This window comes from Tauraco erythrolophus, chromosome 20 (assembly GCF_009769465.1).
Source record: "Tauraco erythrolophus isolate bTauEry1 chromosome 20, bTauEry1.pri, whole genome shotgun sequence".
Lineage (NCBI taxonomy): Eukaryota > Metazoa > Chordata > Aves > Musophagiformes > Musophagidae > Tauraco > Tauraco erythrolophus.
In genome coordinates, this window is record NC_141484.1 from 967684 (window position 1) to 994902 (window position 27219).

Consider the following 27219-nt stretch of genomic DNA (forward strand, 5'->3'; position numbering starts at 1 on the left):
CGGCGCTGCCCAGCGCCAGGGTCCATCTGTGCAGCTGCGGCGCTGGATTAGCGGCCCTGGGTGCTCCAGTGGCTGTAATTTTTTTGGGAGGTGTGTTGGGATTGTTACTCCCATTTTGCGTAGCTGCCGTTGGTACGAGGAAACCATTAAAATCAGCAGAAACGCGACCATAAGTGCTTTCTGTGCCACGATTCGTTTCAGTAACCATCATGTAGTGATGATCAGGCACCAGCATAAAGCAACCGTGGAGCAATGAATCAGCTCAGTAAATCCAAGGAGCAAAAGCAACTGCTGGCCACCCCGGAGCCTCCAAGAAACATTATTTTCCAATCTATGGCAGAGAGTGGTCTTTGCATTTAAAATGCCCCCTGCATGTAAATACACCGAAAATATGAATGCAAATTAAATGATTCTGTAAATCAAATTATGCATGTCTTCTTTGATTTCTACTTCCAAGTAATTTTCACACGTTTAGAGTATTACAAAGACAAATGCAGCTGGGCTGGACTACTGCTCAGAGCAAACCCTGAGGAACTTCATTAGGAGCAATATTTGATATTCATTAACCTTCAGTTTCTTTGCTATATTCCTGAAATAACGCATTTGCTTTTCCTCATCTGTAGAGTGAACATCACCCAGACATCATTCTGCTGCAGTCTATTGTCCAGTTTCACCACTCCCCTGCTCTTTCGCCCCAGCATAAACAACCACACAACTGGAGTGAAATAAGGTCCAAGAACCGGCGCTACCGGACCAGCGCCCGTGCCGCGGCGGGATGTGTTTGGGGAAACCAGGACACACCAGTGCCGCGCTCGTGCTGCCCAGCACCAGGAGCTCGATGTCACGGGTTTGTTTGTCTCTGTTGGAGACGAAGGTCGTCAGGGCTGTGGCTGCAGGGTGGGCAGGTCTGGAAGGCGCGGGGTGTTGTGCGGCCCACCCTGTGCTGCTTCAAGCGATGGCGATGTAAAGCATGCTGATTTTTTTTGGCGTGTTTTCATTTATTTTTCGACACCCTGAAGGTAACCCATGAACTCGTCCCTTCAGTGTTGCGGGAGGGCTAATCCCTGGAGGAAACAAGGACATGGCACCCTCCGGCTCGCAGCGAAGGAGCCGCACGCAGCTCGGCGGGGCGGCTGGAGCGAGGAGCAGGCGGCACGGAGGAAATCTCGCCCTTTCGGGCTCTGTGTGCAGCGGGGAACGTTCCGCCACAGCCCGGGACCGGCCGCCCCGCCCCGCCGCGGCCCCAGCGCCCCCGGGATGGATCCCCGTGGGTGCCTGTTCTGCCTGGAAGCGCCTTTGCCCCGAACGTGCCCGGCCCGCGGTGCCCCCCGGGCGCGCCGCCACCGCCGACGCCTCGAGGCCGCGCACGGCCGGGAAGGGCCGGGCGAGCCGGGAGCCTGCGCCCGGGCGCTCCTTGCCTGCCCGGCGGAGGGCGGCTTGTTTCATCGCAGAAGGCTCCCGGGGGCGCTCCGGGAAGGCTCCCGGCGCCGGGCGGGGAGCAGGCCGCGCTGTAACCATGGCAACCGCGGCTGCCTCGCCGCGCCCGGCGTGTCCCACGCGGCGGCCCGTAGCGCGGTGCATTGTGGGCCGGGGGAAGATGGCCGCCTCCGTGCCGCGGTGGTGAGAGGAGTCGGGCTGTCCGGCACCGCGGGGCGCGTCCCGCGTCTCCCCGCACCTCCCGCCCGCCGCCGGCCCATCCGCTCTCGGTCCGCCGGGCGCCGCCATGCGCCGGGCGCGGCTGCCGCCGCAGGGAGCGCGGGGCCCGCGGGGCTAGAGGCGCGGGCGGAGGCCCGCGGCCCGTCCCCGCCGGCACCGCGGCCCTCCGCGGGGCCGGGAGGCGCCGCCTTCCGCGGAGCCCGCACCGGGCTGCTGTCTGCGGGCGGCAGCGGCGGCGGAGAGTCGCCAGGCGGAGGGCGCCGCATCCCCCGGGCCCGTCCTCACCCGCCCCCCGGGGGGGGCCCGCCCCTGCCCTCGCCCCGGCCTCCCCCGTCGGCCCCGTCCGCGCCTCCGCCCGCCGGAGCGATCCCTCGGCCCCCGCTGCGGGCCGGAGCGGGGATTGCGGCTGGCTGTCCGCCGCGATGGAGTCCGAGATGCTGCAGTCGCCTCTCCTGGCGCTCGGGGAGGAGGACGAGTCCGACCTGAGCGACTGGAACCTGCCCCTGGCCTTCATGAAGAAGCGGCACTGCGAGAAGATCGAGGGCTCCAAGTCGTTGGCGCAGAGCTGGAGGATGAAGGACCGGGTAATGCCCGCGGGCGGGATGGGTTTTGGAGGAGGGTTGGGGGGCGCAGGTGGTGGGAAGGGGGCAGTGGGCGCTCGGAGGGGTGCTGTGCTTCGAGCAGCAGGCTGTTTGCAGGGGGAACGCCGGGTGGTGGATCCGATGCTCCGATTTGCCCTTGGCTCGTGTGCCTGTCGGGGACATTGCGGGAAAGAAACGTGCGGAGGTGTCAGAAGTGCTAACTCCAGGCTCCCAGTCGTAGACCCTGAGTAGCTCCCTCGTTTCGGGTCTTTGAATGAAATTCGGTGCTCGGTGTTTTTCAGGAAAGGCAGTAAAATCGACGAGGGCTCTGTGGGCCAGCAGGTGGATGGCGCAGGGTGCAGTGGGTGCAGTCGTTCCAGGTGCCTGGTGGTGAAGAGGCAGGGAAGCCGTGTGGTTTTGGAGCTTGCCGCCAGGATGCTGTGTGTGGAACACAAAATGAAGGCTTTCTGTGTGTCTGTGGAAACATTGTGTGATTCGGGAGGCAGAAAATAGTCATTAGATGAAGCACTGACTGTGGTAAAGCAAGATGCTCCTCGTGTGTTGCTTGTCCAACTGATGGAGCTGCTGTAGCAGAGCAGAATCCTGCCAGGGGTTTTGAAGCCTGTGTTGCCTCTGTGTTTCTACTTAGACGTTCGAGTTAAGAGCAAACAAACAAAGCACCTAAGAAATATCATATGGATAATCAGCTCCACTCATTCTGTTCCTGGAGTCTGCCCTGGGTTACAGGATTCCCTGGGTCTCAGAGCTGTTTTGCTGTAACTTTGTGTTTATGAAATGTGTGGATTTGTTTGGTAACCAGACTTCTGTTTAAGATCCCTCTTGTAATACCGTGGAGTGACCTGGGAACTGCTGTTGAAACTCCATCCTGTAATTTCTTTCCAGAGGTGTTATGGCCAGGCATGAGGGTGCTGTGCTGTAGTGGAAATGTTCCTCGAGAGCGGTTCACCTCCATGGTCATAGTGCTCAGAGGTTCTGGGGAAGGATCTGGCTGAACCAGGATCATTTGACTGAGCAGGATCATGTACTGAAAATTTGACTTGGCAGATCATTAATGCATTGAATTGGTTTTGTTTTTTGGATGTAATTTAATCTGTAATTACAGAACACAAAGTTTTGTGCTATGTCTTCTCTAAAGGGTTTTGGCAAAGAAGAGATTTTTCTCTAGTAGACTGTGGAGGTGTGATGAGCTTTCTTATCTATTTTAGTGATCCCTCTGCCTTCCTGCCAAGCTTCCTGTTCACTCATTTCCTGAGCTGCAGAGCTGCCTTTTTCTAAGTTGGGAATAACATTGACTTGATCAAGGTGGTCAATAGGTTGTGCAGCACGAGCGTGAGTAAAGCAATAGCTGCTTTCACTTATCTGTGTCGTTATATGCTCTCTGGCATTATGAATCAATTATTCTCCTCATCTTGTTGTTTTAGCTGTCTTTAGAAAGTCTTTTCTCTCTTTTTTTTTTCTTGCTTTAGAGCATTATTCCCCAGTGATGAGGATTTTGTGTTGCAGCCATGCTTGTTTTGGTCAGCATTCAAGGCCTCTGGTGTCTGCCTGTGGTTGCTCATCAAATTAGAAGCAACACAGCCACTTCCCTCCGGTCTCAGTCTGACTGCGGGTCTGTTGCGTTTCCCAGTTTACTTCAGGTCCCTTTTTTTGTCTCTTGCCTCCTTTTTCCACAAGCCAGGTCTGATTGACTCAGATGTGCTCTGATCTTCAAGATGATGTTGAAAGCAAATTTCTGGAGGGCTGGAAGGTGTACACCTCTTGGTGTGTGCTGAGAGTAGGGAAAGCATTCTGTTATTTGAATTTGATAAGTTCACTTAGAATCACAGAATGGTTTGGCTTGTAAGGGACCTCAAAGATCATCCAGTTCCAGCTCCCCTGCTGTGGGCAGGAACACCTTCCACTACACCAGAGTGCCCAAAGCCCCATCCAGCCTGGCCTTGGACACTTCCAGGGATGGGGCAGCCACAGCTTCTCTGGGCAACCTGTTCCAGTGCCTCACCAGCCTCAGAGGGAAGAACTTGCCAGAGCTTAGGATGGAAACCATCCTCTGGGTCTGTACACACCAGCCTATCTCCAAATCAAGAAATTCTCGAAGATTAACCAAAACAAGTCTCTATTTGCCTGAGTTACAGGTGAACCAGTGGCATTTTTTCCCTGTGAATCATGAAGGAACACAGGCAGTGGCGGATTTTGCCCTTAGTCGTTGCCTTGAGTAGTCTTAGGGAGTGATCCGAGCTTTGCGGTGGTTATAGGAAATGATCCACTCGGGTTTGGGAATAGAATGACTCTTTTTTCCAGCGTGACTCACTGCTGTAAAAACCCCAGAGTTTGCACGAACTCGAAGGTTCTTTAGAAGGCAGAACTCTAATAAGAGGGAAGAATCAAATAAGAAAAGTAATGAGTGATAAATCGAGATGAAATATCTGAACGTTCACCTGCCCCCCCTTTCATCCGGAAGCACGGCTCTGGAAACGTTTAATCCTTCGTCTCCTGCTTCTGTGGACTGCGTGTGCCATCAAAGTGACACTGCTTTGATCTAGTATTTATTTAAGGAATATTTTTGACACAAGGGGGTTGGAATTATGCTTCGTGTATTGAATTAAATCTCACAGCCTCAGCAGCAAGCGAATAACGAAACTCGATTTGCATACAAAGATTTCAAAGGCACCAGGTTTTACTGACAAGTTGCTGCTAAATTCACAATATTTAAATTAAGATTTGCTGTGCTTATATTGATTTCTAAAATAAGCAGAGAGCAGCAAAGCTGGTTGTAATAGTTTTACTTCAACGTTTTTTCCTGCTGCCTCATAACTTGTGGAGTGAGAATTAAATTCTGTTTTTATGAGAAGGGGAATGCACAATTAGGTTTCCGTGGAAATGCAGATGGAAGCACACGTACAAACGTGCGTGGTTCAGCCAAGCAGAGTTTACCTGCCTGCGTGGCGAGTGCTGGATGTGTCCAAGGAAGCTGGTGAGGGGCAGCGGCATTGGAAGTTCGTGCTCATCGTTTCGGCTTGAAATGGCATGTCGGTGCCAGGGAGCTTTCCAGCGCGCTGGGAGCCAACGTGGCTTGGCTGCTGCTTGCTCCTGGAGCTGGAGGCTCATGTCCCCCCTCTCTTCAAAGTCAAGTTTAGTGTGTTTCTTGTGAGCTGGAATGGGGCAGCAGGAATCCGGTGGGAGGAGAAGGTGGGAGTTCATGTTTTGACAGTGGCCTTATTCCATCCTGGATGTTTGGTTTGTTTTGTGTTTGCACATGCATGATCACGGACTGTCAGGCGTGTTCGTGGTTAGGAAACTCATAACCCAGTGAGCAGTCTGGGATCTAAACCGAGTGGTAACGTCGTTCCCGTTCCTCCCCTGGTGTGAGGATGAGCTCTTAGGAGGACCAGCTTGGAGCGTTCGCTGTGGTGCGATGGTGTGGCACTGAGCACTGGTGATGTGTGAACCTCTCCTCTAGGTCAGTGGCCGAAATCCGTTTTAGTTCAAGAGTTACTAAAAGTGGCAGTCGCTGTCGGGTGAGGTGTGTGAATTGAGTGGCAGCGTGGGGCACCTGCTGGCTCACAAATGTCAGTAAAAACAGAACTGAAACCAGCTTCTGCCCAGGCTGCCCCCCTGCTGCCAGCCACGAGCGCTGTCATCCGAGTGGTGGATCCGCACCTCCTCTTGCCTACAACAGGGAGCATTCCGGGTTCAGGCGGTTGTGTATTGACTGGGTGGAGTTGGGAGGCTTGTGCCATGTCTGCCCCTGCCCACAGAGGAGAGGACGTTGATGACCAGCCCCGAAGAGCACAGCTAGTCTATGGCATCCAATCATTATTACCCAGCTGGACTGAATTGAATGTAATTAACTAATTAACCCAAGGTACAGACCCTGCCTACAAGAGGCAGGCCATTTCCTCTTGGCTGTGGAAGATGCAACAGTGTCCTTGGAGCAGCAGCCCAGGCTGGTGAGCAACACTAGTCAGGTATTCCGAAAGAAAAGGATCTTACCATTGTACATCGGTGGAAAACGCTGAAATCTTCAACTCGCTCCATCTCTTCCTTGTCCTGTGAGTTTTCTCCCTTCAGCTGAGATCTGGGGGGTGTAAAGTGGGTGTTACTTGGTAGTTACTGGCAGTGCAGCCTGTACTTCCCGTGAACACCCTACTTAGTCTCTTCCAGTACCAACGCTGTTGTGTCGACTTGGAATGGAACCGTGCTAATGGCAGGACGATGGTGTAATTTCATGTTTTGCTGTGGAAGGCATTTAGCTTCTGTTGTGCACTTAATTAGCTCAGGTGGAGCATTAGGGTAACCCCATTAGTTTAGGTAATTTCCTACACTGAATGTGTCCGGGGTTTGATTTCTCATAATATTGTTGTGAGGACTTTTTGCAAGATAACAAGTAATTTTTTTATGATGGTTGAACATGGGCAGTAAATGTGAAATTGTGAGTCTGTACATTTGCAAATTTGTGAATTTCTGCTTTTACCAGTTAGGTGGGAAAGGAAGAGGTTTCTGTAAATCTAAAATTTTAGTGGCTTAATGTATAGAAATGACCAGGAGTCTGATTCACTGAAATAGCTCCCAGGGAGTGCTTCATGGTAATTACATTTACAGTACGAGTAATAAGTGATAGAAATGCGGTGTGATGTGTAGGAAAGGAGCTGACAATGTTGTCGTGTGCAAAGATAATTTTAGAGTGGGGAGAGACTTCACCATTAGCAACTGGAATGACAGAAAATAGCTATGTGTTTCTCCATTCAAAAAAATGCAGTGAGGAAATACTTATTTATATAAAATGTGCTTCATTTTTTATCTGGGAGAGTAGGGCAGTCTCGGAGAGGGGTGCTGGGCATATGGTATTTGGAGGGGAGTTAGGCAATTATTGCTGCTTAAACTCAGCATGTATGTTGTAGTGGCTGGTTACCCCCCTGCCCCCCCAGCATGTCTGCAGAAATTTGAGTGGCCTGTGAATAGCCCCCAGCAAACGTGTAGCCAGGGGAATTCCAGGGCAACAGACTCCCTTGGGAGTTGGGATTTGTTTGTCTCCATGGGTTGTGTAGGTTTTCTGGGAAGTTTGGGGGATTTGGTTGTGTTTTTCTCTCCGAGATGTTGCTGTAATTGGCTTGCTGCTCTGCCGATCTTCCTCCCTTGAGCGTTCCCAAGGATGATTGTTGGTGTAGTGTGGCCATGGATAACCGAGGGAGGTTGTCGGTTGTTCTCTGTGTCTCAAGGCTTTACCTGGCATTTCCAAGGGAATTTTATAAACCCAAGATGTTTGTCTTGCTCTTCTACTCTTCTATGAAGGGTGTGCTGTAGATGGCTCTCTCAGTGAAGCATCTACTGAAAGAACAAAGCCGAGTGTGTGTTAATGGCATTCTGAAATGCAAAGCTGGGATGTGGACGCAGTGGGTGACGGATGGACTCGGGGCCTGAAGAGTTCCCTGGTGGTTCCACCAGTGACACCCTCCAATATTTTCACTTCTGCATTTGTATGTGTTTATTTGTTCTTGCTGTGTTGTGGCAGTGATCCACAGCCAGCGTAGCTTCCGTTGGGTCGGGGAGGAGAGCGGCAGAGTGATAGTGCTGTCCTCTGCAGAGCAGGGGAAAGGAGCTGTGCCTCTCAGCACAGACAGCTTCATCTTCATGTGCCTCATGCTTCAGTGGACATTATGGACTTGATCTTGTCCTTATCATTTTCTCCTACTTGCTCCTGTAAGCTCAGGAAACTCTGTTTTAAAAAGTTATTTTAATGTAGAGAAGTTGGCTGTGGCTCAGGAATTCCACTTAAATGGGACAGTGTGATTCCTGATCAAATGTAGGTTGTGTAGCACGTGTTATTGGCTTGTTAGAGAGTTAAAAGTGTCGTCTAGGAGTAATTTGAAATCATAGTTTGTAAGGAAGATCTGAAGATGGAGTCAGTCAATGCTTGGGAAGATGGACACCGTTTTAAAGACGGGAGCGGAACGAGTGCAGAGCAGACACAGAGTTGTGCTGAGGTGAGGAGGAAAGCCGTTGTCACAGATGGAATGAGGAATAACATCTAGAAAATGCCTCTTGTTGCTTCTTTTGCATGTTGTGTAAAGAAAGCAAAGACCATGAAAGCAAAATATTCACTTCCTTTTATGTTTCACGATTTTTCAGAAATGATTGGCAGGGACAGGAAAGCACCAGTTGGGTTCTATGCGTCTGCGCAGCAGTTTAAAGGCCATATTTTGATGCTTTGCTGTGACCGAGCGAGTCAGCCTACTTGGCTTTGCAGTTTTTAACCTTAAGAGCAGTTCTGTGGTGCAGGATTGCCTTTGATCTCTGATCACCTTCAGAAGGTGGCGTCGCCGTGTACCAGTTGGTGTTATTCCCCATCAGACAGAGGAGATGCACACGGTTCTCGAGGAGCTAGAAAGTGTACCTGGATATTTTGGATATTGATTGGCAGCAGGGATTGATGTACAAGGGTAAGCAGTGCGTATCAAGGCAGCAGTGAGGCCAGCAGTTAACAGGCTGTTTTCCGAGGAGCCGTGTTAGCATTCCTGGCTGCTTTTGGACTTTGTGTAGTAGCTGCACTCGCTGGGTAAAGGAACACGTTGGACCTAATAAACCTCTGAAGAAAACTCAGTGTTGGTGGGGAATGCAGAGGTTAGAAAAGGAAAACAAGTGCTGAGGAGGAGTCGGTCTGGGAATGCAGTGTGTGCCGTCACAACAGCCACCGCAGGAACCGACCTTTCGGGCTACAGAGGGCTGAGGACTACCCGCAGAGTTGTTGCATTATTCATGTTAACTTCAAGGATTCCTTTGCATTCTGCTATTTTTGTCACTATGGAGAAGCACGCTGAGATTTTTTAAATAACAATTTATTTCTCTTAAACCTTTAAAGAAAACTTCCTTGAAAGCTCTTCCTTTTTAGATGTTTTACCTTTCAGATGTTACAGATGAGCTGAGGAGGACGGGCACATCTCTCTGCTTTTGGTGTTTGACCTGGTGAAGGGAAGATAGATTGAAAAAGGAGAATAACTCTCGATTCTTGGTCATCTCATGCAGTGTGGTGCGAAGTGAGTGTGGAAGGGTACCACGTTGGGGCTTTGGTGGCTCAAGGGGCAGCGTGTTGGACAGACTCCTGCAGCAAGAATCTGTGTCCTTCTGCCTGTTCGCTGGGCAGGGAGAAATCCACATCATGTACATGTGGGATATGCTCTGTCTGAGTCACTCCCATCAGAAACCTTTCCTTGGTTTTGTGTGCAGCTGGGTGATTGAGTGGACCAGGAAGGTCAGGGTTTTGTCTGCCGGTTCAAAATCTTCAGCCTTTTCACCAGCTGATTTGCAAACTGGCTTTCCTCAGTGGTGTGTTTTGTGCCTAAGCCCTGGAAGTGATGCCTGTGCTGTTGGAGAGCACATGGAAAGTGTTGCCACTTGTCACCTCTTAGCTGGGAGCCTGAAATGGGAAGTTCCCGGAGAGTTCGGGATGCCCGTCTCCTCCCGCGGCGGATCTGCCATGAGCCCCGCTCCGGTTAAGCGCGCAGCTCGCTGCAAGAGGCCCCCGTGTCGGGAGATGGCCTGTGGGGTGGGGGTGCACAGACCTTCCAGGAGGCTTGGGAAAGGGAAAACGTGATTTTTCTGGTGCTGCAGAATGAGCTGTGACCGAAATTCCAAAGGGAGAACAACGTTTCGTGCTGCTGAATATTGCTGTTACCGCTGGGTGTTTGGAGAAGTCCGTGTGGAAGTATCCGGTGGCACCTCTCCAAACCAGTTAACACCCCGGAGCACCCAGCTGGGTTTGCCTTTTGCTCGAGAGGCTTGTGCTAAATCTGTGTAGATGCATATAAAGGAAAATGTCCCAAAAAAGTCTTTGGGAAGGGAGTGAATTTACTGAACAAGCAAGTGGAATTGAGCCTGCTGGCCAGTGAGGATTTCCAAATGAGACGGATATGAGGGTTTCTAAATCTGGAAATCTGTCCCAGTGTTTGTGTTTAATGTTAAGTTCACCCTCAGCTCTGTAAAATCATGTAGCAGCATGTATTTTGTGTTTAATCTTTTCTTTGTATTAACTCACAGAAACAATTTCAGCTTATTGGCACGAGACCAGGCAGGTCTGTAGCGGTTGTGTGTTCATCTGGGTAAGGTTTGAACAGAAAGTACTCAGCTCGAAAACTGCCCTGTAGAAATAGGGTGTTTATGGGGTTTAAAATGCCCGTTCTGAAATGTCAGGTGAGAGTCTTACACCAAATGCAAAATTTCTCATCAATTGATTGCCTGGCTTGTTCCTGGTGTCGCTCGAACTAGAAGATAAAACAGTTGCATGACTCTTAGTTTGGTTTCTTTGCTAAAGATTTGTTACAGGCTGGGTAAGAACAGGTTAACAACTGATGGATGGAGTGCCTTCGTTTCAGACTGCACTGGAATTACTTTCAGGTATGCTGTGATAGGGTAAATTTGGCTCCTTGTGATGATAAAACTTGAGGTTTTCAGTCAAAACCGTTCTTAGGAAGGTAATGTAAGTTTTTTTTTCTCACTGGAAACAACTGCAGAAGTTGCACTGATTTTGTTTTGAGATGCCTGCAGGTGATGTTACTCTCTTGTCTGAAAATCTGTTTTGTCTCAAAATGAAATGAGGTGAATTAAAAATATTTTACAAGTCCTCTGATATTTAGCATAATATGTAAATTTTAATGTTAAATGCTTTAATAAGCATCTTCTCTTCTGAATAGACACAGAATTACCTCTGTTCACTTAGCTCCCATTCCTGACGGATTTGAGGTTTGAATTCAGTGCCATTACTTCTCAGAAAAAGCTTTTTGACCGAGTGGATTTTGCAATTTAAGTATTTCAGGTTTTGACCCAGAGTTATTAAATCGTTTTAAACTGACTGCAGTATAAAGTTGTGAATGGTAACCATTTTTTTTTTTTTAACATACAAATTACACTATGTAGAGGAGAGCCCACAGTAAGAGCTTCTGTGGTTTTATCTTGAGCCTTTGCTGAGAAAACATTTCGGATATTGGTTTTCCTACAAGCTTGCCAAATATTCTTATGCTTCATTTTTTTAATTCTAACAAAAGCCCATTGAAATGTGCTCTGGTGGATATAGTCTTCAAACGTAGAAAAGAAAATTTCCACTGTCTTAATGACAGATGAGAACGTCCTTGTACTTCTTGTCTTAAGAAGCTTTAAATACGCTCCAGAGTTCCCGGTAGTATGTTCCGAAACAGTTCCGAAACGTGGAAAGCTGATTCGGTTTCTTGGGCTCCGGTTTTCTCTTGGTCCGTAGTGATCCAGCACCAGAGAAGGGTGCTGAGCCCGGGCCGTGAGAGCCGTAATTCTCGCTGAAGACGTGCTCTTTATTGGCAGAACAAGCAGTCAGGAGGCGCAATGCTTCACGTCCCCCCTGGGAGCCCGGCGGAGGGAGATCGCCCCGTTCGTCTTTGGGATCGGTCGGAATGTTGCTTTTCGTTACTGGTTTGCTGTCTGTTTTCAAGGAGAAATGCTTATTTAAAACACCGAGCTGGGGAACAGAAAATAAATATCAGCCTGTTCAGCATAAGTCACAGGTCAGACGTTACTAGTAAAATATTGAAAAATAAGTCAGTATTAGACCACAAATGTGAAACAATAAATAAATGAGACGGAAGAGATTGTTTGGCGGGATGCTTTCTGTTCCAAGAATGATTTGTATGTTTCCACTCCTAAGAAGTTATTTTTTCTTTGTTTGTTTCCTTCTGGGTTTGCCAGCGCGTGGTTCCCTCTCCGACACCCGGCAGCACCGTGGCTTGCCGGGGTGTAGCACACTGCCAGGTGTCCCTGGGGGCAGGTTAAAGCTTTGTCATGCAGAGTTCTGTAATGGTCAGATGGTTTGGGGGGAGGTTGAGGGACATGGAGCTGTTGGAGCGGGTCCAGAGGAGGGCCAGGAAGATGCTCCGAGGGCTGGAGCACCTCTGCTATGGAGACAGGCTGGGAGAGTTGGGGCTGTTCAGCCTGGAGAAGAGAAGGCTCCAGGGAGACCTTCCAGCACCTTCCAGTGCCTAAAGGGGCTACAGGAAAGCTGGAGAGGGGCTTTTTACAAGGGTGTGTAGTGACAGGACACTGGGCAATGGCTTTAAACTGAAAGAGGGGAGATTTCGATTGGATCTAAGGAAGAAATTCTTCCCTCTGAGGCTGGCAAGGCACTGGCACGGGTTGCCCAGAGAAGCTGTGGCTGCCCCATCCCTGGAAGTGTTCAAGGCCAGCTTGGATGGGGCTTTGGGCAACCTGGTGTAGTGGAGGGTGTCCCTGCCCATGGCAGGGGGTTGGAACTGGATGATCTTTGAGGTTCCTTCCAACCCAAACCATTCCGTGATTCTATGATTCTATTTATTTATTTGTTTTTATTTCTTCCTATGAGATCACACTGGTGAGCACTACTAATGTGCATAGCCGGTCCGTAACACTGCTTGGAGCAGTAAAGGGCTACTGATTTGTGTCTTTAGTTAAACGTGATTAATTTCTGATCCTTGCCCAGTGCACAGGTGGGTCGAGCCAGAAGTCCCAGCAGGACCTGTATGCCTCTCACGGTTTTAAACACCTTCAATGGGTGGTGGGAAAGGGAGGGCAGGAAAAGATGGCACTAAATAATAGTCTGCAAAGGTGTTGCTTTCCCAGCGAGGTTATTTCCTTATCTTCTGTTATCTTCTCAGAAGGAATAGAAAGGTTTCCAATTGAATGGTGCAAGAAGTATTGATTGCAGTGCTGAAGTAACGTGATGTTTTCATTGGTGCAGTGTCAATTCTGTACGTGAAATGGGTGAGCAGGGTGGAGATGCGGGTGCCCTTGCTTCAGATGAGCGAGGGAGTGCTGGACGCTTGATGGAAGCACCAGGAGCCACGTTACTTCTTTGGTTTTCCTGCTCTGCTTTAGGTGTTGGAATGAGGGAGTTCAGAAAGGAGCATAAAGATGTGAAATAAAAACATTCAAGCGATATTTTTAACTGGCCGTAGTGCTTAGTCACGGGGTTAATGCAGCTCTTTGGTCACAGCCAGAGCGTCGATGGGTTTGGGTTTCCTGTCCGTGGTGCCCCTCGTGGCAACAGAAGCGGGTCCAGGTGTCGGTTGGTGGGGCTGGCACTGAAGCAGGAAGCAGGCTTGCCTTCCTGGCAAGCCCAGGAAGGGGAGCAAGTGGGGATTTGTCCTAAAATAAGAATATCCAGGATAACTAACGTGAAGAAAACAAACAAAAAAAAATGGACTAAACGTTCTGTTACGGTTTGGTTGGTCACTTGGGTGTTTTTTTCCCATGTAATGCTTTTAGTTTTAATATTAGAGAGGACACACTATATTCTAATATTGATCAGAGACCCTGAATAGCATATTCTCATGTTTTAATAATGTATTTCAGTTGGACAATGACTAATTTCAGATGAGTAGCAGAAGTCCAGTGATGTCCATTTCCATGCTCTATAAAAGAAGAATGGGATCTGGAAATAATAATAAAAATAGTAACATAAAAATCTAAGTACTCTTCTATTTAAAAAAAGAAAAAGAAAAATTGAATCAGTCGTGCTTTGCTTAAAATAGTCTGTGTTAAAGAGCAGGTAGCAAAGCTTTGCTGGAACCTTTCAAAAGTCGTAGTAGTGGTAAAATTCCCACACAAGTGAAAATTGGTTTTGTTTCTACACCAAGTAAGCATTTTATTGTCTGTCTTTGCAGATGAAGACTGTTAGTGTTGCCTTAGTTTTGTGCCTAAATGTCGGCGTGGACCCTCCCGACGTGGTGAAAACAACTCCCTGTGCCCGTCTGGAGTGCTGGATCGGTAAGTCTGGAGAGCTCCCGAGCTCCAGCTGGCTCCTAGTCTTACAAAGCCTGAGCTACAGCCTGTATAGTCCGAAAGTTGTGCGTTTCTTGGGCTTAAAACTGGGGTGAACAACAGGAAATCCGGTACCCGATTCCGCTCTGTCTATGTGAGTTAATTAAGAGTCCAGCAGTAATTGCTGCCACAGGTCCTCTCTCCTGCCTTATTCGAAAATGAGGTAACATGGGGAAAAAAAGCTGTTAATTAGCCACTTATCTTTCTCTTAATTGTTGTAGATTTATAAATATCTAAGGAAATCTCTGAGCAGTAACATCTTCAGAGCACTGTGATCTGCAGAGGTTTAAAATTGCCCTGCGTCACACGGTAGGGAACTAAGTTTTTGTGAAGTGCATGGACTTCTCTGCATGTTAAAGTGACTGCTCTGGGGCTCTTTTCATTGGGATCATGAATTCAGAAGACCTGGAATTATTCCCAGGGATGTCTTGCCAGCAGTTCCAACACCTGGGCTTGCTACTCTGCTGCAGTGTTGGACTAAATTCCTAGTTTTTTGTTAAGAAATGAAAAGTTCCCTTGGTTTTGGAGATGAAGTCTGATTATCAAATGAGACAAATACGAAGTAATGTTAGAAGGAAATACCTTGTCTGAGAAAGCTTTCTAAGAGAGATTTGGGTTTTATCTAGGAGTTGAAACTGTTCAGTCTTCAGCAAGTAGCACGCAGAGCACTGTAATCCTAAACTCTGGGGCTTATGATAGGCTGTAGGAGCAAATTAATCATTGCACAAACTGCATTTCTTTAAAAACTTTCAGAACGTCTCATTTCTAACCCTGCTTTACGAATCATAGCATCTCATTTTTTAAACCTAAAAGTGCTGATGACTTTAGAGCAGTTAAAAAGCCAGGAGCGTGCAGTAACAAATACATCCGTTCAGTGGAGAGAACAGCTCTGGTACACGAGTAGAGAGCAAAGAGAATGAGGAGCATTGCAGAGTCATTAAAATAAAGTTATTAGTGACTGTCGTCAACAAAGAGAATTTTGAATGCAGTTGTTAAATTGAATTTTTAGTTTGTACGTACACAACTACTCATTTCCATTTCTAGCCAACTTGAAGTTTCTGAAAAAAGGTAACCGCAAAAATACTGCGGTTTTTTCTTCTCTGCGACAGTCTCAAGAGCAGCTAACGGTGTGTGTTGTGGCAACGTGGTGTCTTTGCCAGATGTGCAAGGAAGTGTGGAAATCGTTGTGGTGCAGTTGCTGCTGTTCACAACTGAGCTGAGCTCACCAGCTTGTGCACTTTGGTGACAAATGGCATCGCTGTCTCGGACAAAAGCCGCTCTCAGTCCTCCCTGTGCCTTCCAGGCGCACCCTTGGAACACCCGGAGTGGTTTGTTTTCCTCCAGAATTAAGCCTGAGGTGACATCTGTGCTACAGGGTCAACCTGGCACCATTTAGGCACCAAGAGCTTCATGCTGTGGTGACACCGAAGGTGTCTTGGTCCATATATCCTCAGGCCTTTGCTGGCCTTGTGGATGCACTGGGGAAGGGAGGCTGGCAGCTCACGGAATGACTCTGGTGGCGTGAGCTATGTTTAGGAAAATAATTTGCTTCCATTGTTTGGCTCTTGGAATGGCACCAGTGTACTTTATTTTTGTATAAAGGGTATTGTTAATCGTGCCAATTACTCCAAAGGCTCTCCAGTGTCCAGGAACTACATTCCCCTGCTGTCAACGTGCATGTGAAGTGTTTTCAATTTAATTTTCTGAAGTTTGGTCCTTTTGAAGGACTCAAAAAAAAAAAAAATTGATGTGTTGATGCTATTTTTTGTTTCCTTTTTTTAATTTGAGCAGTAGCTGATGGCATCTTGACTAACAAAAGATGTTATGAGGCAGTGCGAGTGCTTTTGGGGGATCACTGTTCAGCATCTCGAGGGCATGTGCTCGAAACTCGCCGTAAATAGCAGGGGGGCTGCTGCAGCTCGGAGCAGCAGAGGCTGCTGCAGCATGTTGAGATCTGCACAGACCATTTGCTGCTGTTTGCATTTGGGCTGGAAAAATGAAAATGATATCCTCACGTTGCCTTAAATCTTTCTACAAAAGTGTACTAAAATTGAAATAAGATCCTAGCTTTTATTCATTGAAGAAAAATAACTCCTAAAATTCTGCTTTCATCCTACTTTACTATGTTTTGTTTCTAACAGTACAAGGTAGAATATTTGTAAAGATTAAAAAAAACCCAACTTCATTGATGTGGTTAAATGCTTCTAAAATAATTTCTATTAAATTGGAAAATGTTACCTTCTAGTTTTTTTGCAGCTTGTTAATAATGTCAATTATATGGCCATGGTTGAATAAAGCACATAAGCTGAAATTGTATCAGTATGTATGGATGGTGGTAATTATCTAGTAATAAAATTAACTACTTAAAAATTACAGATGGTGTATAATCTCTGAAGCAGTAAGCAATAGAAGTAAATGAAGCAGGATTTTGCATTCATCAAGAAAAAATGTTTATCGTCAAATATTTAAGCAATTTAAATTTTTGTCATTATTTACTATAGAAACCTTTTTTTCAATATTAAAAGAAACAAATGTTATGCCTCTCCTGTCTTTCAAAACAAAATTGTATTTATTACCTTAGCGAGAGAAATCTGCCGAATTTGACAGTCTTTAATGGTATTTAATTTGTACTTGAGTGAAGAATTTGAGGATGGTTTTTGGGTATCGCACCCAAGTAAATTCCGTGACAAATGTAATGTTTACGAATTTGAAATGGAATGCATGAAAGGAACCTGAATTAAAATGTGATGTAAACGATCGTTCTGGCAAGCAGAACGCTGGGGAGGAGAAGGCAGAAAGCTTTTGGCTGCTTCCTTCTGCAGAGCAGGGTGGTGGTCGTGCTGTGATGGAGGCTTTGGTCCCCCGGGTCGTAGATCTGGATTTTACAGAAACATAATGCAGAGTAGGTTTAAATGCACACACAATTGGAAATAATTTTTGCCTCTTGCCAAGCTGAGTGATTCAGTTGCGGCCAGAAATACTCATGTATGTTGTATTTCCTAGATCCTCTGTCGATGGGTCCTCAAAAAGCTCTGGAGACCATTGGTGCAAATTTGCAGAAGCAGTACGAAAACTGGCAGCCAAGAGTAAGTATTGCTCAGGCTTCCCCTCTGCAGCTGCAGGTCCGATCCTCCCTCCCCGGAACGTTCACCCTCGACTGGAAACTGGGATGTCTGGGATGTGGCACGGGGCCTCGCAGCGTTTGTTGCTTCCTTCCTTCGTCAGGGGCCAGTCCTCGCACGCCGTCCGCTTTGGTGCTTTCTAGCCCCTGCCCCTCTTGCTGGCACTTTCTGTCATCGTATCTGGGGGGTTTGTTTAAAGTAAATCCTACAGAGCTTTTTTAAAATATAGGTTCCTCCGACTTTATTGCATTTTTGGGCTGTTCTGAAGTTTTTCATTCTGAGTTTTTAGTGTCTTCTGTTGTAAAAACGTGTTTGGCCTCAGCTGGGAAGGCTTTTCCTTTTGTCGTAAAACATAATTTCAGCGCTTTGGTAGCTGCTAATTCTAACTGAAGTATAATATGTGTGTAGGTTTTCGAAAAGGAATGTTCTGGATAATGGTAACGTAAAGCAGGAGTTAAAAAACATGGAAGCAACTGGCGCTCTACCTTCTGTTTTGTGGCCTCTCCCTGTCACACTGGGGAAGCTCCGGGGTATTTCCATGTCCATAGTTTCCTGTGTCTCAGTAAATAAACTATGGAAAGATCTAAAGTCTGCAGTGTTTTCCAAACAGATACAAAACCCAAACTGTGGAATCATCCTCACTGTTAATTTCCCAGTATGTTGGTGTCCTTATCCGTCTGCTCTAGGCAGTTTGGGTCCGAATAGTCCTGTTCAAAGCACCTGGACTGTTGACAGAAATAGTAACTTTGCTGAATGAATCTAACTGTAGATTTTAGTATTTTTTTTCCTTATGATGTGATGTGCATACTAACCTGGTCTCTATTTTTAAGGAGACATTGTTTATTCTCTTCTCTTTAGATTGCCTTCAGTAATAATGTGCATTTTTGTCGTCCCCAGGACTATATTTTCTGTTTCTGACATTGCTCACTACCTGATTTAACATATAGGTAATGTGCCAAGTGTCTCTGTGATGTCTGTTAGTGTACAGACCCAGATGCAGTCTGCAGCTGGCAGTTACTGGTGTTTTCCTGTCCTCTGTGCTGGTTGGGAAGGCCTTTGTGTTGGCAGTGCCCTTAGGTGTTTATAACCACTCTTTCTGTTTAAATCTGATAGGTTACGTTCATTGGCTTGTTTCTTTATAATTTCTAAAATCCATAAAGATACATTACTGCTGCTGGTGTTTTGTTCAGGTCTGGGAGCTCTGAACATCCCTGTTCGTACTGGGAGATAGAGAACTTGGGATCTTGGGGTTTTTGTTCCCCCAAGTCATCCAGTCCTTCATGAAGGACTAAAACCTTCAGGTAAAGGACAAGCGGCTTTGAGATTGTCTTTGCAGTAGTAAATATAAACTTTATTTTTGCCAAATGCTTCTGATAATGTTTTTTACCAAAAAAGGGGTGTTGGTGTGTGCTGTTGAAGGCGGCTGATGAGGTTTCAGAGCCCCTCCTCTTTCTAACTCAAACTCGATGGAAATAATAACATATTCGGAGCACTTTGAATGTAAATACAGCTCCTACAGGTTCTTTACCTCTTTCCTTTGATACTTCCCCGCCCCCTTATTCAGGGTTGACTGACTAGAACTGAGTTTATCATTCAGTAAAAGCTGAATGTGTTACCTGAAGGAGACTTACTGGTTTTAGTGGTGAGATGTTGACATTACTGAATCTGTGGGTGGCTGTCTGTGGGTATGCTTTTATTCCAAAGTGTTTTGTGAGTACATTTCTGTAAGAAAGACTTGTCTTGAAACATATATGATGTATGTTTAAGACAAGGGAATTAATTTGCTTTTGCATTTCCCTCCTGGTACGTTGACAATTTTTTTCATCTCCCTCTAGCAGCCCAAGAATTTGACAGAAAATTCAAATAGTGTCTGAAACCAAACAGGAGAGGAAAACACCTTGATGCAAAGGTGAACAGAACCCTTTTTTCCCTGCTCTTTAATGATGGAGTCTGTGCTACCGAGGAATGAGGGACAGGCGTCCAGAAGCAGCAGGTACCCGCTGAGGGCCAACCTCCCACTGCCCTGGAGGGTTTGCACAAAACAGGAGGCAGTTACTGAGCTGGGGTGGCTGCGTACGAGGGGCCTGGTTCCAGCAGTAAATCCCAGCCCTTTGGAACATCGCGACGCGGAGCACGTACCGTTTTATTGCACTCGACAGGGCTCTCGAGTTTTCTGCAGTAATAAAGAGAAGTTGATGTGCCGTCTGCAATAAAACAATAGGAACATTATTGAATTTCCTAGAGCTTTCATATAAATACTAATACAGCTAGTTTTGTCTATTTCTCCGTGGTTTGGAATGGTTGAAGAATTGATGGAAGGAAGATAATGTGGGGAAAACTAGGCACTCTGAAAAAAAGACCAGATCATTAAAATCTTCTGAAATAGCCAATATTAGTCAATATTAGAATAGGGGGATTCAGTGTAGGTCCTTACTAGGAGCTGCTTGTGGTGAGTATCTCATTGGGAATGCCCAAATGGTGCCAACAGCTGGGAAATGGGTCACACCAGTGGTAAATGCTGCCTGAAAGCTCCTGTGGTATCACTACCAGTGCAGTCCTTGCCTGCTTGTAATTGCAGGGTGTTGTTCAAATACATGCCTGCTTTGGTTAAATACAAATAGCTTAGGTGAAAAAGCCTTAAAAGGGGTAAGCATGGAAATTCTTCATTTCTGGGAGCTCCCAGGCTGCACAGCAGATGCATGTTTCCTTCCAGGTCTTATTGAGCCCCTTTCTAAATAATTTATCAGCTTGCCATTGCTTGAAGTATTTGTTCTGATTAAATTTAAGACTTTGTTTTATTGTTGTGTAGCTACATAAATTTGTGTGCTGCGGGAGTAAAAAACACTTCAGCTGTTGTTTCATCTGCAAAATACTGCAGTTAAACAGTGTTCAGTCATTTCATCGCCATTCTCAAATGAAAATTGTACTGGGGGGAGAGAGTAGATGACAAAACTGCAGGCTTTATCTGTCTTTATTATAAAGAATTTTCTGAACAAGTAAGAGTTCTTGCAATTCAGTGCAAAGATAATTTAGGCGCTAGTGAAAAAGTGGGGAAAAAAAAAGCAGACAGCTCTTCTCTAATGTTACCGTGGGTGATGGGGTTGGAGTTTCACTGGGCATGGAAGGGGTTAAACCGGAGGGTAATCTGGAAAGCAGGCTCGATTCCAGGGGATAAGAGGGGTTGCTTAAGCAGCTGAGAAGGAAAGGAGCAAAAGATAGTGAAAGTTAAGAGCACTGGACCCCATAACACCCTGTTTGGAGGGGGAAAACCTGCCCTGCGGCTGCTCTCCTGGCGTTTGGGGGAATCTGGGGCTGAGGCTTCCGGAGTGACTGGTGGAGCTGAGCAAGACTGGGGCATGCTGGTTTTGGAGCCTGGGTTAAAGGGTTTGGCAGGCAGTGTCTGGGGAACACCATGAAAAAGGAGACCCTTTAGCTGGGACAGCATATTATATCACTTGAATTGCCCCAAGTAAAACATTTTAAATTTCTCTTGGAGATTCTTCACCTGCTCTGTATTTGAAATATTTAGATAAGAAATTGATCACATCGAAATGGTGTTTCTCTGCTCCTGATCTGCATGTATTGCCCGCTGCAGAATACTGCCCGTGTTAGGTGCAGCGTTGTAGTAGGTGACCAGCAGCAGCACTCGTTTGCTGGTGCTGGCAGTGAGGAGCAAAGCTTTCCCTGTTGTTTGGAAGCAGATTTAGTTTTCTTGGCAGCGTGGCATGTTATGCCATTCAAAACGCAGGAACTTTGCTTAGTTTAAAAGTCAACGGACTTTGTTTGAAAATAGGACTAACAGGCTCTGATTCTGAGTGCAGCTGCAGTGAGGTGGTTTATGGAGATGCAGGAGCTGGTGGGGATTTTTATGAGCAGAAGTTACTGTCGCTTAAGTCCCGGTTTACATCCGTTTCTCAGCAGAGCCGGGGACTCGGGTTCTTTGCTGTAACGTTCTGCAGAGCTGGAGCAGAGGAGCTGGTGGGGAGGATGAAGGTGTTGCTTGGCCCTGCTGCTCCTGCACGGCACGCGGTTCCTTTCCGTGTGGACTGGCTGGAGAGAGCGCGACCCTCTGCATCCTCTTGGCTGGAGCTCTCTGAACTGGGCTGCGGTACATGTGTGTAAAAAGCACCAGTTCCCCCTGTAAAACCATGGTTGTGTGCAGCGTTGTACAGAGTGCTGCGAGCTGAGGTGGGTCTGGGCGTCCCAGTCTGGGACTGCTGGCTCCGTTCTTAGGAGGGTGCCAGACTTCTCTGCCCCCTGCCCTTTCTCCTAACGGACATCTCGTTACCTGGCTTCTGGCCTTCCCAGACAAAAACGTTCCCTGCGTTCCCGTTCCTGTGTGTGTGCCTCCGAGAACGGGGCCGAGTAGCCAAAGGCAGAGCTGCGGGTTGAATGATGCACAGTTTACATAATTCAGGATCTGGGATGGAGTAGTCTGGAGCATATGCCTATGAAATTTGCATGAAATTATAGAATTTTTTCCTTTTTTGTTGGCTATGGCTTCTGACCAGTTTCTTTCTTTAACTCTAAACTGACCAGAAAATTCACAGGACTTTTTCTTCCTTTCTCTCACCTCGCTCGATGATTTTGATGCTTCTGTTGTGATTTCTACTAGTCCAAATGAATCCCAGTGCACTCCCACACCAGGTGCTTTGTGCAGTACCACTCTTTGTTCCCTGATAGCAGCTTTCCCAGTCCTGCTGCTGGAAGGTCAAAAACTGCTGTTGATAACTCTTCCTGAGTAAGGGGAGGTTGAGAAATGTATCTCAGAGACACATCCTTCACTGCTGATGAAGGGCGTTCTGAACACCGGAGGGGTGGGACCTTGTCTCAGTGAAAATTAACATTTCAAGTTTTTTAAAAATCTTCCTTTTCCTGAGAGTTAGTGCCATGTGGTGGTCTTTGCACAGCTGGCTGTGAGACCACAAACATCTGGTTTTCAGTGACTCCCTTGGGTGTGGTTTGGTAAGGATTCATGTGGGGTTTTTTTTCTTTTTTTTTTTTTTAATTGTACTCTTGCAGCACACAGGAGCCCTGGTCAGGGAGGAAGGTTCGGTTGAGCCAGGTGCTGTGTAAATGAAACGGAGAACACTGCTGCACAGCTCACAGTCTGAAATAAGACTGATGCAAACAATTGGGAGAGTACAAAGAGGCGGTTAAACAATAGCAGTCACTGTGATGGGGTTGTGGCGTAGTAGAAGCCTGACTCTAAGCGTGCTGGTAGATGTTACAGCATGGTACGATGTAGAAATAAGAAGCAAGTGGTTACAGGGGAGTTTTGAAAGTGCAGTCACTGGGTGGAAGAGAATATGCTGAGGGAAATGGGTTTGCAACAGACCAGAGTACAGAATTGCAGATAAATTTGGTTTGCACGCGAGATTGCTGAAAGAAATAAGGTGTGGAAGGTGCAAAGAAGAGGAGCAATAGTAGAGCTGGAGGACAGGCTATCCAGAGTAATTACAAACGGCGTGTTCTTTGAGCTGCAGCGGGGTGTGATTGGCACGTTCACAAGATCCATCGAAGAACCTTGACAGCCTGGTGGCCAAGCAAAGCCGAGGGCAGGAGAGGAATTGTTATCTTTTTAAGCTTTAGTTATGGTACACAGGAGTTGAGGAACGTGAATGAGTTAGAAGGGAAGTTGCATTCTCTGCTATATTTAAGGTAGACTTTGCTCTGACGTCTTGTTTTGATGTGTACAGAGGTTTTGGGGAGGGGGAAAGAGCTCTGGAGACCCTTGTAGCAGTTTGCAATTCGTGGTCCGTTGAAGGTGGCCATGGTGGCACAGTGTTCACCCGTCGGTTCTTCCAGCACGCCGCCCTGCCGCGGAAGGAGCGGGCGTCTGAACCCCGGAGGTTCAGAAATGAGCCAGTGAAGGCGAGGAGGTGGAAGCACTGAGCTGTTCTGAGATCCCACAAAACTGTTTTAGTGGGATCTTGCTGTTGCATAGAGACCTTTACTTCAAGTTGAAGGTCAATTCTTCTGTGGAATTGGGGGTTTTTCACACCCTCTGGTAAGTAACTGAATGGGGTGTGAGAGGTTTGTGCCTCCCTGGAAGATTTAATCACAGCAACGTCTGTAACTTGTCTGTGCAACGTCTGTGTCCCCCACTCCCCCTCCCGTCCTGTCAGACCAGTAGCCACAGGGCTTCGGTGCCTCCTCTTGGGATAGCCGCCACCAGCAAAACCAAAGAGCTTTAAATATGGCATCCTAAAGATTTTTTTTTTCCCCCTCCACTCACATGCCTAAATAAACCAAAGTCAATTACAGTATTGATTTTTCTAATTCAGGTGCTACATTGTTATCTCACTTTTCCTTCTCTCCACTTCCTCCTTTTTTTGCTGAGGCACTCATCTCCACTGGTTCCGTTGTCTAAAGCAATTAGTGGTGAGTATTTCATTATAGCTCCACCTGAACGCACTTCACTGCAGTGAAGGAGAGCTACGGAGGGGGTTGAAAATCCCAGATAGGGGAAGGACTGGAGAAATCTCGAGCACAAGATTAAATAAACTTCTAGAAAGCCTTTGGGAAGGACGGCTCGAAAGCAGATACTGGTGTATGAGAACACCTGTGTCTGTGGTGCCCCTGGTCGCTGAGGGTGCTGTGTTAGTGATGGGGTGGGCGCTTGTCCCACAGAAATGGTGTTTCTGTTCCTTATGCAGTTCTCTCTTTGATGCCCCGTTGCGTACATTGGTAAGAGACAGGCGGTGACATACCTGAAGTCATTGGTCTGGCAGATCAAGGCATGTTTAAGGTCTTTCCAGCCCTTAATTTACGGGATTGTACCCAGTTTTTCACTCAGTTCAAAGAGGTGACAAAATCAAGGAGGAGCAACTGCAGCAATCTGTTATTGAAGTGGGCCTGAGGGAGCGGAGAAGCTTGGTGCTGATCCCAGGTGGGCATGCCCGTTCCTGGTACGTGTGGCATTAATGGAAATGTTGCTTAGTTAGTTGAGCTATGGCTCTACATTATCTTTTTCCCCAAGCTGTTGGTGCCAGGTTGGCACTCCCAGCAGTGCTTGGCTATGCAGGTTTTTTGAATAAAGGGTTTTCCTATTTTTTTTTTTTAAATCCGATATCATATGTTGTGCGATGCCTCTTGCAGCTTGCATCCACCAGCGAGCGATGGTCTCTGAGGAAGCGTCTCGTACAATACGGATAGATTATACTTTTTGTGGCAAACCTTCAAGGAAACAGTGATGCTTTTCTGATCAAATGAGGCTGCTGCTTTCTCTTTTCTAGTCTGCTTCCCAACAGTTTTATCTTAATTTCAAAGGAAGTACAGCCAAGATACTTGAAACGGATAATTTAAAGCCTCTACCTTTTTGTGCGTGTTTTCTCGTGTTGATGCTGTTGTTTCCCTCATTAGATATCTCGGGGCTTTGATACCGTTTCGGAGGTTTCGTTCCTTTCGTTGCTTCCTCTGCCTAATTAATTGGTAAGTTGCCTGCTGCACATCAAAGGTTGAGCATTTCCTAAAGAGTAACTAGTTAAGCATGAAAACTAATTGAACACATGACCTAATTATTGGTCTCTCTGTGAGTCATACTTTCCCTTTATTTCTGTAGGGTTTTTCTTTTAAAACAACAGCAAATGCTAATTGCTCCCGCAAAGGAAATACTGTAGAATTCCGAAGGGGAAAACGTAAAATGGAAAAACTTGTGCTTGGTCTCCCTACTTTGCAGATGTAGGAACATGTAACAAAAAAATGAAGAAGTAGAAGAAGAAAAAATAAAAAAAAGACGTTGTGACCTTGTTTAACAAAACCACGTTTTCCTGAGAGGGCTATGTTGATTTTTATTTCCCAACAGCCTCTTGAGTTTGGCAGCTATTTCAGGCCCTGCAAAATTTTGCTGTATCAATCTTTTGCTGTCTTGTTAAAGATCAAGTATCTTCAGCATAAACCAGCATTTTTTTCCAGAAAAAAAAAAAAAAAGTCTGTCATAGAAGTGCGGCCAACAAGCATAATTGCCAAAACCAGTTATTCATGTTCTCATTCTATCTGAAAAATTGTCGTGGTACCATCGTGAGTTTAACTGTTGGCCCGTGCTGTTTTCACAAAATATCTCTCTAGAAGAACTGGTGGTTGAGCCAGAAAAGCACAAATTGTAAGTGTGGGAAACGATCACAGAATCATGGAACGGTTTGGGCTGGAAGGGACCTCAAAGATCATCCAGTTCCAACCCCCTGCCATGGGCAGGGACACCCTCCACTGCACCAGGTTGCCCAAAGCCTCATCCAAGCTGGCCTTGAGCACTTCCAGGGATGGGGCAACCTGGTCCAGTGCCTCACCAGCCTCAGAGGGAAGAATTTCTTCCTTAGATCTAATCTAAACCTACCCTCTGTCAGTTTAAAGCCATTGATGAAAGCCACTTTTTCATGTCTTGTTAATATGGAGAAAATAGGGCAAATTAAGCAGGACCTGACTGGTAGTTTTCCTTTTGGTGGTTCTCCGAGGGTGGTCTGCAACCCACCATCCGCTCCACCGCAGCACGGCGTGGCAGGGGGGAGTCTAAACCATCAGCAGAGATGCATTGCCTGAAGCTGCTCTCTTTTGTGCTGAAAAATCTGAACTGGGCCACCTGTGTTCTTCTGCAGTGGGGGCACTAAGCGTCGGGAGGGAGTCACGGTGATGGGCTGGCTGTGGGGATTTTAGCTCCTTAGACCGCTGCAGGGGTTCCCTGGAGTTGTGCAGCCCGAATCGCAGCGGTGTGTCTGTGGGCACTGCTGATGTGGCTGCCATCGCGTGGGAGTAGCTGTGCCACCCGTACCTGGAAAATCTCCTACAGCAAGGATAATGAAAGGATTTGGGAGGAAGCTGTGTGAGCGGAAAGCTCCCTGCCGCAGTTCTGCGGCTCAGCCTGGGTGGAGTGCATGTTTTAATTCTTTTGATAGTGAGGGGAAAAAAAATCTTGATAAATGTTCAATGTGCTACTAAAAATAAAATGGAAACTGTGAAATTGCAGCAGTCGTACTCAATACTGATTTCTCTGAGATTCTCATGGAAAAATGAGGCACGAAAAGGTAAAAATGGTTACAGGCATGAACGGGTGTGAGGAAGCGTGTTCAGAAGCGGTAAAGACAAGGAATTGGCTGTTTTGGGAACTGAACTGTTCGTGCATTGCAGATCAGCAGTGATCTGGCACTCTGGAACTAAGTCAACAAACTTGCAAAATCAGGTTAGTGAGAAAATCCTCTGGGTCTTCCCATCTTGCCGAAAGCCTCGAACGCTGCAGGCAGGAGTGACCCTGGATGGAGGAGATGGGGCAGAGGAGAAGCTATTGCCCAAGTCTGGGAAGATAAGTCTGAACCACGATGAAAAGGACATTTAACTTGTCAGCAAATAATTTCTTCCCGTTTTATTAGAAAAGTGGTGCAGTAATGCGAGTGTTTAGGTTGGTGTGTCTCTCTGGAAAGTGGCAGTCCTCAGCATCACCGACCTGCTCGAGCAGCTGCTGGACGCTGACGCCTGCTGAGCCGTGCTCTGGCTGGAAGCAGACCTGCATCGAGGCTCCGGAACACCCCACCGCTATTTCTGCACACTTCAAACAGCTCCCCTTGGAAATGCGAGGTGTGACCTGGGAAAATCTCCCAGATGCAGGATCCGTAAGACCTGCTTGGTCAGGAATGTGCGAAGGGCGTAAGGGCACCAAGAACCAGATTCTCATTTTCCCTTCCCCCTTCCCGTCCCGTGCACACGTCGTCATTTGCAGAAGCAACGGGCCCGCTGGCCAAGGAGGAACTTCCTGAGATTGCCTCGGAAACGCCTGTGCTTTGCTTTATCCCTCAGCACCTGAACTGTTAATTTTGAGATCCTCTATTTGAATGCAGTTGTCCAGTGACCATGCCTTCTCCTGCCTTGCTTTCCACAGCCTTCCGTGGTAAGATCCATCCACGTGTTGTGTGCTTCCTCGCTGTTTCGGGTGGTACTTTGCCAGCAAAATGAGGCCACAATTGGCAGACAAGCACGAGTTGTGTGTCCTGGGGTGTTTTCATATGACCATTGTGCTCTTCATGTCAGGTTGTCCTGAG

The 27219-nt window shown here is 47.0% G+C and overlaps 1 protein-coding gene across 1 annotated transcript in view; it reads left to right on the forward strand.

Annotated features, from left to right (window-relative positions):
* The first annotated feature begins 2056 nt into the window (after positions 1-2056).
* Positions 2057-27219, forward strand: part of RPTOR (regulatory associated protein of MTOR complex 1) — a 141461-nt gene continuing 116298 nt past the window's right edge. The window contains 3 exon segments of the mRNA XM_086623876.1: positions 2057-2240; positions 13913-14015; positions 17073-17155. Coding sequence (XP_086480002.1) covers positions 2079-2240; positions 13913-14015; positions 17073-17155 — 348 coding nt within the window. The 5' untranslated portion in view covers positions 2057-2078.